The sequence below is a fragment of the Felis catus genome, chromosome B3 (genome assembly GCF_018350175.1).
Source record: "Felis catus isolate Fca126 chromosome B3, F.catus_Fca126_mat1.0, whole genome shotgun sequence".
NCBI lineage: Eukaryota > Metazoa > Chordata > Mammalia > Carnivora > Felidae > Felis > Felis catus.
This window is the reverse complement of record NC_058373.1, coordinates 20,134,424-20,152,601: the sequence shown is the minus strand read 5'-3', so window position 1 is coordinate 20,152,601 and position 18,178 is coordinate 20,134,424. Positions and strand designations below refer to the sequence as shown.

The 18,178-nt window shown below is 39.9% G+C and overlaps 1 protein-coding gene across 14 annotated transcripts in view; it reads right to left on the bottom strand.

Moving 5' to 3' along the window:
- Positions 1 to 18,178, bottom strand: part of TJP1 (tight junction protein 1) — a 370,447-nt gene that overhangs the window by 221,852 nt on the left and 130,417 nt on the right. For all 14 annotated transcript variants that reach the window (XM_045058902.1, XM_045058903.1, XM_045058904.1 and 11 more), the window contains one exon: positions 10,268 to 10,400. In XM_045058902.1, the coding sequence (XP_044914837.1) occupies positions 10,268 to 10,400 (133 nt within the window). The remainder of the gene's footprint in view (positions 1 to 10,267; positions 10,401 to 18,178) is intronic.

Here is an 18,178-nt window from a genome sequence, read left to right as displayed (position 1 = left end):
AACAGGTTTGCCACTTTCATTTCCACATGGAAGCCCAAGCACCATAAGTGTAAGTAGAATTACGATCGGTGACAAGCACAAAGAGTGAAGTTCTTTGCCACGGAGGACCCCAGCTGGACAGCCTTGCCCAGGCTGCCAGAGTGCACTTGCTAGAAAGCCCTGCCCCCATGTGGCCGGCTGAACTGCTGTGTGGCTGGGCCGCCTGCCCTGGGGCCCAGAGTGGGAAGATTCCCACCTAAAACAATCACATGAAGTGCCCACTTCTGGCTGTTAAGAGATTCAGGATAAAGTCTCCTAAGCAGAAACTATACGTTTCCCAGGAATGGTGTCTTGGACAATGTGGATATGCAACAACTAACTGCTGGAGAACAGAAACTCCAACAACTCATGTGGTACCTGCATGTGCCTTACTGAGGCTGTTCTCACATGTGGCTTGTGCAAATAGGGACAATTCACGTTCTGAGATAATGCCGAGGCCCAATTTAAATGACATCTGTCCTGGTCACGACTATGTTTTGCTGGTAATGCTTCACTACGTATGATCTTTCAGCTAATATTAAAAAAAATTTTTTTTAACGTTTATTCACTTTTGAGAGAATGAGAGAGACAGAGCATGAGTGGGGGAGGGACAGAAAGAGAGGGAGACACAGAATCCGAAGTAGGCTCCATGCTCTGAGCTGTCAGCACAGAGCCCGACACGGGGCCCGAACCCATGAACTGTGAGATCATGACCTGAGCTGAAGTTGGACGCTCAACTGACTGAGCCACTCAGGCACCCCATCAGCTAACATTAAAGTTATAGATAAAGATCACATAAGTCGTTCTCTCGTCCTGGGGCAAACAGGGCATCTTGGCACTCTGGGCTCTTGGTACTCCGTGTCTGGTACCCATTCTGTGGTCTGGGACCATTCCTTCCCAGCCCCAGTTGCCTGGAGTCTGTCCTGGAATGTCCCCTTCCTCTCTGGTTCCCACCCCATGGACTTCCCCACACAGGGCTGCCCATCAGTGGCTACTTCCCAACCTCAGAGGCAGGCTCTCAGTGCCTCTGAAGGGGAAAGCTAGCCCTGATAATCTGGAAACAGAGCCACTGTCCAAGCTCATTATTGACTCTCAGAGTGGGACTTCCAGAACACGCAGAATGTGAGAGACATCCAGAACCAAAAGGCCACAAGGACATCTGGGGAACACTGGGTCTCGTGACAGCACCCAAATCAGGCTCTGAGGACAAAGCCTTCCTGCAGGCTATGAAGTCACCACTGAGGAGAAATCAATATTTCATGCCCCCATTTGCCTCAGAGATGGAAACAGTAAAGCACTGAGGAAATAGAAGGATTCCTTTCCTCCTGGTTTATTATCTCAGGACCCCCGAAGCCGGTGTGAAGAGCAGGCGCTCTTGCTGTGTGTGTGTGGCCCTCACTCGCCTCTCTGCCAGGCACAGTCAGCCCATGCTAAATGTTAGCTACTACGACATGTGCAGCTTCCCCAAAATAGGACACACTACGGAGATAGAAAACAACACATTCTGAGACTTCTACTTCTGTTCTAAAGCTCAGAAGTCACAAAATAACCAGATGAGTTAACATGTGGAGCTTTAATCCAGGAGCACAATGTCTGTTCCAAAAAGAAATGTGCCCAGTTTTCTATGTACACTGTAAATTACGTGTGTGCATGCATAGACACAGATCTGTGACATTCCTCAGAGGTTGTTCTGTTCAATAACAAATGTGCAAATCAAATGATTCTGTTCATTGAGTGAAAAATAATGAAATAATATCAGATCATCCTTGAGAGGGGCACCTGGTGGCTCAGTCAGCTAAGCACACAGCTCTTGATTTCGGCTCAGGACATGATCTCGTGGTTCATGAGTTCGAATACCGTGGTGGGCTCTGAGCTAACACTGTGAAGCCTGCTTGGGATTCTCTCTCTCTTTCTGCCCTCCCCCCCACTCACACTCTCGCTCTCTCTCAAAATAAATAAACATTAAATAATAAAAAAGATCATCTCTGAGAACCTGAAGCAGATCCATTTTAGATAAAGAAGAATCATTTCCATACATTTACTCATTCAGCACACATGAACACATTCTTTTTATTTCTATATTTTCAACCTCTTCAGGCCTGCCTGCCCACCCCACTGCCCTTGGCTAATGTCGCCAACCACCTCTAAACGTCCCCTCCCACCCTCATGCCTGCTCACCCCCATAAGCAGAACATCCGGAGGGTGCCCTGCTCAAAAATTTGGGGGGAGGTGGCTGTAACTGTCAGAAATGTGATATAACTGTCAGAGTCCATGACATCAGCTCTGTAGATTTGGAAGTGGTGATGGCTCTTTGTTCTGTGACTTTCTGAAGAAATTACATTATTCCTCCTTACAACATAAAAAACAAAGGAAAAGATAAATTCTAGTTCTTGCTCCTTGAATGATCTTCTTTGATCACCGGCAGGCCCAAGTTCCCTCTGCCCTCCCCCAGCTATTTGAGGCCACATGTATGTGGATCACTCACTCCCTTCTGGAAACCGCCCTCCTCAGCTTCTCTAATATCTATCCATGAACTTCTTCGGCATACTCCTCTACTTTGGACTGCCCTTGAACTAGTGTTCCCTGGTTCTGGTTCTCTGGAGCATTAGCCTTCTTAGTACACAAAGCTGTCCTAGGGGTAAAATCTCCCCCTCTCCTCCAGAAGAAATGCTGTGTGTCCCTCCCACCTTCCAGGAGAACAGAACAAATCAGAGCTACTTCAGCTGGAGGGAAGGATGGGGGTTCAACACCCACCCAGTCCAGCCTAGGGCATCTCTGCAGACCTGTAGGGCTCTGAACAAACTATTTCCTTCCACACCCCTGGTAGCTCTCAGCTCTGTCTCCATTCCCTTCTCTGCTCCTTCAATCCAATGACCTCCTTCTCACTTTTCCACCCAACAAAGTCAGATGCATTCTTTCCAGATCCAGTTCAGGGGGCACCTTCCTTGTGATTCTTTGCTGTTCCAGCCTGAGATGAGCACTCCATTTTCCCTGGAGGTACCTTGGACTGCCTCCACTATTGTTCATTGTCCAACACTGTCTGTCTACAATCCTGCTTGCCCTACTAGATCTGACCACTGCGATGGCAGACAAGAGGAGGGTAGTGGTAGTGATGGTGGTGTGATATGAAGGAGATATCACAGATATGAAGGAGAGGGGTCCCAGATGATCAACAATGAGGCCTGGGTGTGTTCTTGCTGTGGGGCCAGTGCCTTGATCTGCATGAAAAGAAGCAAGGCGGTGGCTGGAGGGAAGGAAAGAACAATGGCTGTGGCTCTCCAGCCTGGCCAACAAGGATGGAGTCTAAGCCCTAAAAAGTCAGGTAAAATCAAAGAACTGCTTTCAAAACAGATTATGAAATGTGAGTTAAGGCAGAATACTGAAGACCTCATTCTCTTTTTTGAAATATTTCTCTATTGCTTTCATTAAGATCTAAGTTTCTAAAAGGCTTGTATTTTCTTTCAGTGTTGATGAATAAAATTCTACCTAAAATCTGAGCCAACAAACTTCTCAAGCAGCAGTTGCTAGTGAAAAGAAACTAAAGAGGGAAGATGTTGGCACAGGTCCAAGACAGAGACAGAATTCTGACCTGCAAAACCAATCCAAAAATCCTGTTAGATAAAGATGGAGGCTGACTATACCCACAAGAATAGACAGCTCACAGCCACTGTGCTTCTAACCTTTTCAAAAAACAAGAGTCCTTGCAAGGCTGTCTGTAAGAGTCCCTTAGAAATAACGGATATTCAGTTTAATGAAGAAAGTAACCATTAAAAGCAAACCATCTACAATTAATTGGCCATCAACTGGCAAACTAGATTCAGATTGGCCTCTGGAAGTCCTAAAGGTAATAAATAGCTAAATATTCCTTTGTTCTGCAGAAGAGCCTCAATACTCTACCTGATTCCTCTCACATTGGAAATTTAATCAGGGTGATAATTTTGGTAGATTCCTGTCACCTACAGCAATGCATATCCTGAGGAAAGATTGGGAGTGGGCCACAGAACACACTGGTGTCCAGTTCACCAACACCCAAGCCAGCAAGGAGGCCAGATGCTTGGTGAACTGGGACTAGTGAGGGCAGGCCCTTGTTCCTGCCAAGAACACATGCCAAGAACATAGTCATGAAAAACACTGAATAGCTCCAGTTTGAAGATTCTTTAAAACTGTCAAGGAGGAAACATGACACCTAAAAGCAATGCATGTTCCCGTATGGCACCTTGGGACAGAAAGGAAAGAGAGGCCCACTGGGCAGTAGTGAAGGTTGGATGAGAACTATAGATTGAACAGCATCCTTGTGTCAGTGTTGATTTCCTGATCTGGTTACATGGTAGTTAAGCAGAGAATGACAATGCTTGGGGGAACTGAACCCTTCAAAATTTAGGGGTTGTGGGTCATCATGTCTACAGTTTGTTTTCAAAAAGTTTCAACAAAAGACTAGTGACAGTGAGTGTGTACACATCTACCTCCACCACCTCTGTCTTTATCATCACCTCCACCTGCACCACCGCCTTGACTTCCATCATCACTTCTGCCTCTATCACTACCACCATCAGCAACACCAAAGCCTCCACCACCTCCACCAGTATTGCCACCTCCGCACGCCCACCACCACTACCACCAGTACCACTGCCACCACCTCCATCTCCATCATCACTTCTACCTCCATTGCCAATACCACCACCTCCACCTCCACCTCCACTACCTCTAATGGGACCACAGTATCTACTTTGGCTATTCAAAAAAGCTCCCCTTTATTCCTTGGTATTCAGGCATGTTTCCCAAAAGAAAAGTGAATAGAGAAAGTTGGTTACTTTATTTGACTCCATATCAAATGAGTTACATTATTTTATATCTCCTCTTACTTCTCTCAATACCCACCACTTTTAACATTTAATGGTCTCTAAGCTTTTCTTTACTGAGCTGCTACAGTAATGAAGTAGTCAGTCAACCAACAAATATTTAATGGGCATAAGATCTGATATGCTTAGCATTATGGGAAACATAAAAGAAATGTTCCCGGTCTCTGCAGAGTTGAAGCCCATGATACAGTCAGAAACAAAACAAGCAATAAGAGTTGAGGGCACAGTGAGGAGATGTGTCAATGGTCTTGGGGCCAGCATCTGTAATGACACAGAGATATGTAAAAGTGAACAGAAAGATGCCCAAGTCACTAGAGCTCAGGATGGAAAGAACATCTGTGCACCCAGAACAAAAGGGGCTTCCAGTGCTCACTGCTGTTTCTTCTAGGCTTTCATATCAACTGGTGATGTGGGCAGTGCTAATCAAGTGGGAACGAGAAAGAGGAGAAGTGGCTGGTCCCCTCCCAACAAAGTAGGAGGCAGGATAACTAGGTGTTCAGTGTCCCTTCACATGTTCACCCTCTACCATTTTCTCACCTTGTAGCACCCAGCTACTTATTCACCAGTCAGGTACTCAATAATGCCAAGAAGAAAGCAAACTTGGTATATGTTCAAAGTCAAATAAATATTTAGTTATAAAACAGGGCTCCAGAATCTCTCAGTGTCCCACAGATCATAAAAGAGGTCTTGAAGGTAGAGGGAGAAGGAGAAAACATCTATCATTGATATCTCCATAGGCTATATATATTTTCTAGGGGCCTAATTGGAGACTCCTCTTCATCATGAGAAAAAAGTACTTTTTTTCAAATGTGAAAAATCACTGATCATCAAAAACACCTTAGAACTACCTTATATTCAGGCAGCAGTGAAATGGGACTTATTAGCCTAGAAATGTACAAAAATATAATACCCCAAATAATATCTTATTATCATATATTTTTCTTCTCATGAAAAAAAAATCCTCTAAAGATTTTGAAATGTATCATTTTTGCCTAATAGTACTCAGTAATGACTGAAACTGTCTTTCATCCAAGGCTAAGGGAACATAGCCATAAACTATTAATTGGTTCACTGTTTCTCTTTATTGTGCATAAAACTTTTTGTAGTATTTGTCTGTTGGCAGACAGAGAAAATTAGCAGTCTAGATTTACACCCACAAGCAGGAAATAAATTGCTTAAGTCTGTATTCAAGATAGCTTTCCCCCACTGAATGAATCCTACTCAACTGGCTCCATTTTCCTGTTTTAGGGAGGATGTATAATCAAGAGAAGCTGTAAAATTTCAAGCAATCTGTTGAATTTTTAAATTATCACTTAAAATGTTTTGACTATACACTTAGAATCTGAGAGGGAGGAAAGGACAGAAGAGTAAAGGCAACCTGATCACCCTAAACAACAGGGGCGCCTGGGTGGCTCAGTCAGTTAAGCGTCCAACTCTAGATATCAGCTCAGGTCATGATCTCATGGTCTGTGGGATTAAGCCCCCCATCGGGCCCTGCACCAACAGCTTGGAGCCTACTTGGGATTCTCTTTCCCTCTCTCTCTGCCCCTCCCCAACTTGTATGTTCTTCCCAACCTTCCCCCAAATAAATAAAAAAAGACAAATAGGCAATAACACCAGAGTGGAATGGAATAGCTAAGCATTTAAACATTAAATGAAGCTAAAAACAAATGGTTACTTTTCTTCTTCATATTGATTATCAATATATCACTCCATTACCTCCAGGGGAAAAAAAAAGGAACTTGTGACATGGTTTTAGAGCATTGCACCCATTAAAGTGTTAAACAAAGGCACAGGTCTTCCAGTCAAAACATGTGTTCATAACAGACTTGTCTAGTCCAGGCCTTGCCTAAGAAAATTTTACCAAGTCTCTCTGGGACACTGTCTCATGGAACTAGTGAGACTGGATGGATTCCAGTCTCCTCCAGTGAGCTAGGAAGTCAGTCATTTATGCTGTAGGGTTTACAAAACGAACTAGAATGCCCATCCCATTTAATCCCCACAGAGAAAGCTGAAACAATCACCTCTCCCCAGGAGTGAAATGGCATCAATCTGACACCCGGGACCCAAGCCAACCATCTCAGCTGGAACCTGAGGCTTCTCAGCCAGAAACTGGAACCTTGAATGCATAGCAACTGAACCTCTTGTTCCATTTGTTATGTTTTTTCCAAAAGCAATAAAAATTGTATTTTTTTCCTTAGGCAAAGTTAAAAGTAAAATGCAAAGATAAAAATATAAATATTATTCAGTTGGTCATGCAAATTTGATCTTTGCCCATGATAGGAGATCATGCACTAAGCTTAAGTCTTTCTAGTTTAAGGTTTTCAAAGGAAGCCATACATCTAATAAAAAGTTTTACAACTTGAAAATAGTGTATGACAAAGTTTTTAGTCTTTTTTGAACTAGAGATACCTACAGTGGCTAAACTATTTTCTAAAGGGGACGAGAATTATCTATTCCTGTGTAATTGAACATCATTTACCAAATAACTGTCCTTTAGACACTGTGGCTGAGGCTTTAAAATGTGGTTCTCTACAATTACATTACAGTCAACTGTGTTAGAGGATCAGATCTGAATCCCTTTCACCTCCCATGACACTCTCTTCTAATCTACTGAAGTGTACTTCCTTCTCTTAAAAAGACAGAATTTTAAAAGTGGAGGGGAAAAACATCCTTTTCATCTCCATGCCAAAGATGCTCTATGCCCGTATGTATTTTGGATATTATAATATTAATTGCCATAGCTTATGGTAGGCAGTGGGTGGGAGTAGCCAAGCTGTTAGGCTCTTTTTTTTTTTAATTTCTTTATTGTTTGGAAAATCAGTTTATTGCTTTCCTAAAAATGGAACATGACCATTGTAAAAATTTCTAAGAATCTAAAAATCTTTGAAGATTGCTATCCTATCACCCGTTATTGCAAAAACCTGAGAAGGAAAATGAACTCAAATTGTAAAAAAGTCTAATTGATTGCAGTCCTGGTGACCCTTGAACACAGGTGTGAAATGATGGGTCTACTTATACATGCAGTTTTTACAATACAGTACTATGAATACATTTTGTCTTTCTTATGATTTTCTTAATAACATCTTTTCTAGCTTAGCTTATTATTAGAATAAAGTATATAATACATGGGACATACAGAATGCATGTTAATGGATTATTTGTGTTATTGGTAAGGCTTCTGGTCAATAGTAGGGTATTATTAGTAGTTAAGTTTCTGGGGAGTGAAGTTATACATGGATTCTCGACTGCATAGAGGGTTGACGCATTTAACCTCTGCAATTGTCCAGGGCCAACTGTAATTACATTTCATTAATATAAACTCATTACTGAGATGAAATATCAGTATACCAAAGTCCAGTCCACGACCTTCCAATGTACCCTCCAGAAGGCAAAAACCACAAACACAGTCCTTGAAGCTGAATAAACTATTACACCAGAACACATGCTCCTCCCTGGAATGGACCTTCCGTAAACCTCAATTTACCTCTTCCTCTTAACCTCAAAGTCAAATACCTTCCCTCTGGGGATACTAAGACATTTCACTTTTGAGATAAAGTCAAATAGGAAAGATCATCAAAAAGAAAGAAATTAATTCTGCAGATGTTAACTGCACCTGGGTAGTGTTATTTTTCCTTGCTTGAACTGTGTACTCACTTGAGCCAGATCAACTCTTGCATCGAATAAGGCAGGGAATGAATGAATTATCAATAATTTTAAAACGTATTCATCATGATAAAGAGATAACTCTACTTGCCAACTTTTCCTTATAGCTGAAATAATCTATTTCTATTTCTGGGATACTGAAAGCAATATTACGTGAAGTAAAGCTTTTTTTCTGTCACATTCTACAGATGTTTTAACCTCTTCCACAACCACAGAGACTGATTCAGCAAGCAAACATATTTTATGACATGCCAAATTTATTAGTTATTGGACTATCCTTCAGTAATGACAATGTTTAATACCATAAAAAAAACTGATGAAATTCCAATTTCCATTTTTATATTCCAAAAAGTAATTCAAATTTGCTTCTCAACTCAGTGTTTCACTTTTGAAAAGCAATTTGCTTTATTTTAAACTATAATTATGTTTCCTTCAGTCATTTTAATTGTTAGGTTTACTTAACAAAAATTTACTGTCTTTTTATTCCTTTTCTCAGTTATTGCTTTATGTCTTCTGATAGGTCACGTTTCACCTTCTGATGTCTTATGTGATAAAATGGTCAAGAACACTTTCAGGCAAAATCAAGTATAATTATTTTAATAAGAGCAATTATTAAAATAAAAAAATAGAGTATCCACATTTACTGAACTTTTGTTTTCATGAACTATAGATAAAAGATGCAGAAGTCTCATCCTCAAGAAAGAAAGGCCTTGTTACCACTGTTTGAAACAGGTATGGTTACTGGTACTTTTACAATTCAGAAACTGTCAGAGCTCAAAGGGAAGAAGTGAACACATCTGGTCTACTAAACATCATAAATATCCATTCACTGGCCACTGAACCCTACGATACATAAATTTGAAATTTTCTTATTGCAAAGAAAATTCTATGTCCTTTATAGAACTGCAGTATCTCTTATGGAGTAAGACAATATAACTAATAGCAAAGGACAGTGGGGGCTGACAGTGCCCGTGTGTTCCTCTAAAAACATGCATGAATGTACCACATACCCACAGGAAAACCTGTCATTTGGCCTGGAATATATATACACATATATATATGTGTGTACACATATATATATACGTATATATATGTGTGTGTACATATACACACACACATATGTGTGTGTACATATATATATACACACATATATATGTGTGTGTACATATATATACACACACATATATATGTGTGTACATATATATATATACACATATATACACACACACACATATATATATGTGTATGTATATATATATATCCACTAACGTTAATCACTTAGAATAGAAAGCACCAGGATTAACTAAACCAGGATCTGTCCTAACAATATCAAAGTAACACTATTTTCTGGCACTGCCAGGAAGTTGGGTGTCTGGGGTTAATCAAATACTCAGATCTCTACTTATGCCAACCTGTGGATTTGAAAATTCCTAAGACATTTACATTAACAGTCCACTGAACTTAATTTAATTTTTGCTGTAGAGTTCAGGGAGTATTTCTTTATCTTGGTCTTTGAATCAGAATCATTTATTATAAATGTTTCAAAAGGATACCAGTTAACAAAGCGTTCTGATTGGTAACCTGTTGGATAAAACAGTTTTCATTGTTAAAAAAATGCTCACAACAAATAAGACTGTTGTGTTTTTTATGAAAATAAAAATAATGGAATCAAAATTTTCATATTTTTTGAAAAATAAAAAAAAATTAATGAACAGTCCACTTACAGTGAGTTCACAGAAATCGATGCTATCAAGGCTTTTGCTTCTGTGGAGTCTCCCTTTTATTCGTCTTAAAGAAGGTTTTCCTTGGCTGACGCTAGAAGTAGCACCATTCGGATTTTCAGAGGATGGCGTTACCCTGAAAGAAGAGGAAACACATTTAGGTTTACAGTGAAACACATTTCTCGGGTATGAAATAAGTATTTACTTGAGGACAGCTTTGGAAACCTCAGGCTCCTTTTTTTCAACCAAGAAGCTAAGAACCACAGCCGAGCTACCTCCCATCAGATACCCTTTCTAAGTATTTCTCAGCAGTTTGCTGGTTTAGAAATTTTTCTTGACAGGGTTCAAACGTTTCTACATTAAGATTTACTAAAAGTCAACGCTGTGACCATCAAAGAAGCAATTAAAGCCAGACTGAAGTTTCCTAGGTAACTGGGAGGTATCTGCTTCCTGCTGGGTAGTTCTTTATATGGAGCACTCAGCCCAGCGCCTGGCACGCCCAATGCAAGTCAGCTCTCCTTGTGTACAACCACAGACACCGTTCAGCATGCTTTTTTAATCAGGAAAATTACTTTAAAAATTTTAAACATTGACAGTCAACACTCAGTTCACCATGATTACAGAACAACGAAAATACAGATAAAAAGAAGTGGTAAATAATCTAAGTTATCTACAGATGCACATCAGCATACATGCTTGTATATGTATACACACACTCAAGACTGTCATGTGTTCAATCGTTTCTGTGCCACTTCTGCTGGCAGCCTTAGCAGGTGCCCTGGGAACCTGGGAGGAAACTGCTTAGTGGATTATCGTCTTAGAGATGACAAAGGTTTTAAGTAGTAAGACCGACTGGGAAGTATGGCTTATCAAAATCAGTTTCCTTATTTTATGGTCAGGTTTCCTGCTTGTATACATCCTATCTTCATATACTTTTTAACTTTCCTGACCTACTTAATATTTTGTATTTAAGATTTTGTTGTCTGAAAGAGATCAAATAGGCCTCTTGTTGCTTGACAAGAACACAGAGAATGAACTATCAGCAAAGTAAATTTGACTTATATAATAAGATGGGAGTAAATATCATAAAATAGAGTATTCTAGGTATGACTGCATTTAAAGTAAAAGTGCCATATCCCTATAGTTATGACATTTAAAGAGTATGAAAAGATACAAAAGTGAAAAGTAAAGCCTTCCTCTCCCCCCCCATCCCAAATCCCCATCTCTTTTTTTAACTGATTATTTATTTTGAAAGAGAGAGCACAAGTGTGCACACGCATGCATAAGAGGCTGGAGAAGAGGGGAAAGAATCCCAAGCAGGTTCCACGCTCAGTGCAGAGCCCGATTCAGGGCTCAATCTCACAGTGAGATCATAACCTGAGTCGAAATCAAGAATTACTTAACCAACTATTTCAGGGGTCAGACACTTAACCGACTGAGCCACCCAGGCACCCCTCCCCACCCCTTTTTCTAAGGACAATCACCATTAACAGTTCTTTGTATAACCTCCCAAATAAATGTTCTTGCTCATCCACATATGTGTTAATCTCCTTTCAAAACTTTTCAGCAAAGTGACCAAATTGTTCACATTGTCCTGCACCTTATTTTTTCACTTAATTTTCTTGAGGCTCTTCCCATAATAACCCAGCTCTATTTCATTTGTTTAATGGCTAAACAGTATTCCATTGTATAGGTGTATCACAATTTATTCAACCACTCCTCTACCAATGGGTATTTAATTTAGTTTCCAAATGTTTGCTATCAAATAATAAAGCAATGAACATATCTTACATCTTTGGGTACAAACACAGTATTTACTTAGGAAAGACTCCTAGAAGTAAAATGCAGGGTCAGAGGTTTCTAGGTATTGCTAGGCACTGCTTTTCAAAATGGCTTTAGCAATTTACACTTCCATCAACAGTATACAAGAATGTTCCTATGGGGGGGTGGGGGGCAGTTGTCCTTAAATATAAGGGTGATTTAATAATTTTATTTTATTATTTTATAACTCAACTTCTCCATGTCCTTCATTATATTTGTCTTGCTGAATTGCTGCTTTCTGTAAAAAAAAAAAAAAAAAAAGACCATTACACAGTCCCAACGTGAATATGGATCTGACAACTGACCTTTATACATTGGTTTTTCCTTTATATATTTCAAATCTGTTTTATTAGATGCCTTAATGTTTATAATTCATATCTTTTTAGGGATTTAACCTTTTATCATATTAAAAGTCTCTGTTTCTGGGTGCCTGGGTGGCTCAGTCGGTTGAGTGTCCGACTTCGGCTCAGGTCACGATCTCACGGTCCGTGAGTTCGAGCCCCGCGTCGGGCTCTGGGCTGATGGCCCGGAGCCTGGAGCCTGCTTCCGATTCTGTGTCTCCCTCTCTCTCTGCTCCTCCCCCGTTCATGCTCTGTCTCTCTCTGTCTCAAAAATAAATAAAATGTTAAAAAAAAAAAAAAGTCTCTGTTTCTGGGTGCCTGGGCGGCTCAGTCGGTTGAGCGTCTGACTTCGGCTCAGGTCATGATCTCGCGGTCTGTGAGTTCGAGCCCCGCATCAGGCTCTGTGCTGACAGCTCGGAGCCTGAAGCCTGTTTCAGATTCTGTGTCTCCCTCTCTTGCCGCCCCTCCCCCACTCATGCTCTGTCTCTCTCTCTCTCTCTCTCTCTCTCTCTCTCTGTCAAAAATAAATAAACATTAAAAAAAAATTTTTTTAAATCTGTTTCAATTAAAGATTTTACCTTAAATGCTATTTTGTCTAATAATTTCCCCATCTATATTTTTAAGTTTTTTTAAATGTTTATTTATTTTTGAGAGACGGGGGAGGGGGGAGAGAGAGAGAGAGAGAGAGAGAGAGAAGACGGAGTGTGAGTGGGGGAGGGCACAGAGAGAGGGAGACAAAGAATCTGAAGCAGGCTCCAGGCTCTGAGCTGTCAGCAGGACTCAAACTCACAGACTGTGAAATCATGACCTGAGCCAAAGTTGGACACTTAACCACTGAGCCACCCAGGGGACCCCCACATCTACATTTTTATATTACCCTTTTCTTGGCTTATCTTTTTCTGTGCTGATATTTTCAACCTTGACAAGTATCTGCCTGTCTCTCCCCACCCCTCCTCCTTTAACTTATACTTTAACTTTTGTTAACTCTTTTCAGCATGTAGCTGGACTGTTTCCTTTCTTCTTTTTAGTGTTATTATTATTATTTTTTGAGAGTGAGAGAGCACAAGTAGAGGAGAGGTAGAGAGAGGGGACACAGGATCCAAAGCAGACTCTGAGCCAATACAGGGCTCAAACTCATAGACTCTGAGATCATGACCTGAGCGGAAGTTAGATGCTCAACCAACTGAGCCACCCAGGGGTCTGTTTTCTTTTTTACTAAATCTAAGAATAAGTATCTTTTGACAGAAACTGAATCCATTCAAATTTATTCATGTTTAGATTTATTCCTGCCATGTTCTTTTACGGTTTGTGGTGGTTTTTTATTTTGTTGTTGTTATTGCTATTGTTGAGAGACAGAATGTGAGTGAGAGAGAGGGGCAGAGGAAGAGGGAGAGAGAGAATCTTAAGAAGGCTTCATCCTACATGGGGCTCCATCTCACAACTGTGAGACCATGACCTGAGCTGAAATCAATACACAATTTTGGTTTGTTGTTGTTGTTGTTGTTGTTCTGTTTGGTTTGGTTTAGTTTGGTTTTGTAGTTACTTATTTTGAGAGAAAGGGAAAGAGAGAGGGTGCAAGCAGGGGAGGGGCAGACAGAGAGGAAGAGAGAGAATTCCAAGCAGACTCCATGCTGTCAGCATAGAGCCCAACTCGGGACTGGATCTCATGAACCGTGAGATCATGACCTGAGCCGAAATCAAGAGGTGGCCATTTAACCGACTGAGCCACCCAGGAACCCCTGGTTTGTTTTTGTTTTTGTTTTTAATTTAAATGCTTTCTTCTTTCCTACTTTTCCTATTTCCATATTTTTCCTACCTTTTTAGTATGACTGAGTTTTCTTAGTCTCTACCCACCCCTAGACCTTCTCCCTTCCAATTAGTAATTTCAAAGTCCTACATCTTATTAGGGCAACTCTGACTCTAGCTAACTATACACACATATAATATTTACATATTTATATGTATGTAGATACATACATACATAAATATATATGTACATACATATATATTTAATCTGAAATATTTCTATCAACATCTAGGGTTCATAGGTATTCTCATCTCTTCTCACACAAGAAATGACATTTAACACACCTTCATTTCTCTTCTTTTACAGCACTATTACAACCCTACCAAAAGCCCTACCTTTTCTTGGAAATAGTTTCAAGGTTTCCTAACTTCTCTTTCACACTTTTGATCCCTTTGTTCTTTTGGGATTCTTTAGCTTACTCCTCCAGATTGCTAACTTGCTTTTCAATTTTGTCAATTCAGCCATTTTCTTTCACTTCAGTGAGTCAAGTTTAAATTTCTAAAGTGTCTAGTATGCTTTTTTTTTATTAATACAGTACTCTCTTGCATCTTTCTGAAAATAACCATGTTAATCCAAGGTTTTTCTATTTTCTCAGGGATTAGTTCTTTTGTTTGTTGAGTATGGTAATTCTGTTAATACTGGCTTCCTCCAACTGTTTGGTGATTTTTACTGCCCACTTATATTTCTATTCTAGAACATCTGTTTCCATACTGCAGCATTTACCGTGGCCTACCTTTGGAAACTCTGGCAGCGAGACGGGGCATGCTGCTGGGACATGCAACTTCTCTTCTGGGTCAAAGGATTCAGTAGCCATCTTAGGTACAGTCTCCCTGGACCAAGAGCCCACATTCACTGCTTTAGTAAGCAAGAAAGCCACACTGCTGCCCACAACTTATCACAAATTAGTGAGGCAAAGGGGTCAATCAACCTAGTGCATTGAATCTGATTAATTCCCCAAATGTCCTCTGCTTCCTCCATCCCTGAATGCTGCTTCAAGCTATCAACCTCTCTTTGTGCAAAAGTCCTATAGGCAGTGGTTCCTGCAAGGCTTTTCTCTTAGTAGATTCATCCGATCTACTAAGTACATTTCAGAGATTCCTCAAAAATGCTGGTCCACTGATGGTATTCGTTGTTGTTTGCTCAGATTGTTATTATTTTTCTTGTGGCTTTTTAAATTCATATATTTGTTATTTTACTGAATTGCCAATGAGAACACCTTTTAAGTCACCTCCCAGAATAAAATTCTGATGATGTCTCTTTCATTATTTTCAATACAAAAAAAAAGTGGTATGCTGTACAGTTTTGTTCTCTTCTCTGCAGAGTAAAAGCTTCCATGAAAACAAAGAATTTCACTTAAGAAAAGAGGGCATATAGGAAAAAAAATAGTTGTAAAACATTGTATAAGTCATAAATTTTCTTTGTCTCCTTTCTCCCACTTAACTTTGATAGCACTGATTATGTGGCATAATCATATTACAAGGTATTAATATAAGCTTTTCTGACAAAAGACATCTGTCACAAATTTTCCTCTCATTTGACTTAGAAAGACATCACTATTTACCTTTTGTCCAAATCTAAAACCTATGAGAAGAATTTACATATACCAAATTTATAAATGACAGCCAAGAAATTCATCAGACTTACCTCAATGTAATACTGAGGCCAGTGACAATGTAAAACAGAAAAAAAAAAAAAAAACATCCTAAATATAACTAGAAGGATGGCTTTTTCCCTTCCCTACCAGGATCATAATAGAAACATTTATTAAGGAGTAAAGCTGAATTGGGCATAGCAGGGGAACATCAGGTCTGTACCCACCCCACCCACAGACTTGGCAGAAGGAAGGTGCCTTGTCTACACATAGAACCAGGCTCCTACCCAGTAATTTCAGTAACTGTAAAGTTTTGACCAGGTCTTTGTGAAGCTAGGAGGTCAACTGTTAAAAAGCATATGATTCGGTAATGACCCCCTTTTCTTTGGTGGGAAAAAGGGAAAAGGAATAAACACAGTTCCAGGTAATAAATAGAATGGTGGGGTACCTGGGAGACTCTGTCGGTTAAGCGTCTGACTTCGGCTCAAGTCATGATCTCACAGTTCATGGGTTTGAGCCTTGCATCAAGCTCTGCACTGAATGGTGCAGAGCCTGGAGCCTGCTTTGGATTCTGTCTCTCCCTCTCTCTCTCTGCCCCTCTCCTGCTCATGCTCTTCCCCACCCCCAAAATAAACAAACATTAAAAAAAAAAGAAAAAACAATACAGACTGTTAATCATAGAGATAGCGAATATTTCAGTAGTAACTCATGTGGAAATACTTATTTAATCTGAGTGATACAGCGCAATTTAGTTTTATAGTTTCTCTACTTCTATGCAGCAACAGTTGTTATCTAGTCCATATGTGATATACAGTTTGACATTGCCTGAAGAAGGATGTTAACAAGAGGACTTATTTGTTAATATCAATGAAGATGACAGCATTTGTTTGGGAGGATAAATAACAAATCATAGATAAGCAGAAGGGGTCTTGAGGTTTAGGGAATTTAAGATGTCACTACTCCTTTGTTTTACTACAGTTTTTGAGAATTAATACTTGTCCTGGGGCAGGGATATGTGCGTTCAAATCGTTTTCTGCTGGACATTCATAAGAATATAGCGGTATGGGGCACCTGGGTGGCTCAGTTGGTTAAGCATCTGACTCTTGATCTCTGCTCAGGTCTTGATCTCAGGGTCGTGAGTTCAAGCCACATGTTGGGCTCCTCACTGGGTGTGGAGCCTACTTAAAAATAATAATAATAATACAGAGGTATATTACAACTCAGGTAAGAAGGGCTGTACTTGGATACAAAACGCCCACCAAGGACAGTTCTTCCCGATCTGGAGTATAAGGAGTATTTTTTAGTCCCAGGGCCCCACTCTCCTTCAACCTGATGGTGTGGTCTGAACTGAATAAATCAGACTTTGGAGTTCATTTCCTAAATATTTAGGAGAACGGCCCTTGATGGTAGGGAAAATAAAGTTAGTAACTGAGATACAGGCATCTTAGATATTTTCCCTTGAACTCTGGGGAAATCAGTATTTAGCTTCCAATGAAGTTTTTTCTTTTCCTAATTCTGAATTCCATTTAATCATCCCTAGGGGATTACTGGGAAGAAAATTTCTGCTTCTCTCCAATCCCTTCATATTTTCGCACCATATTTTTGTGGGCATGGCTGGCATGCTTGAAAGGCAGAAACCCAGGGTCCACCCTCTCACTTTGTTTATAACTCGGGAGCTTTGGCTCACAATCATTTTTGACCATGGTTCACTTGGAACAGACAACTCCCAAGCTTATCTACCTCGCCCATCTCTAATTTCTAGTGGAAAAGATCTCAATAATAACAAAATATTGAGCAAAAACCATCAAGATGGTAAAAACAAGGTAGTTACACAAGAAGAAACTACCAACAAAGGTAACATCTAACAATTCTTCTACAAGGTATTAATTTTAATATATCACCAATTGACACCACAAACCATTTCAAGATTAACACTAATTGGTGATAGCAAAGTATCTTCCCCCCAAACAAGGGTATAAGAACAGGTGCCTAAGTACAGCAGGGAAGTTGACTTTAGGATACTGAATCTTTGTGAAGGACACTTAAGTAAAAGCTAGTAAAATCCTAATTTTTTGTCTGTAAGTATCAGACTTCAAAAACCTGAAGAGTTCACTTAAAAGGTTTATCTAAATGGCCCTTACCTGTACTTGTAAATAATAATGTGCATAATTGGCTACAATTTGCTCACTAAAGAAACTAAGAAAGGGATGGATGTTAACTAGACTTACTGTACTGATCACTTGGCTATATATATATAAATACTGAATTATTATGCTGTACTCCTGAAAGTAATACACCGTATATCAATTATACCTCAATAAATTTTTAAAAAGTAAAAAAAACAAAACACAGTG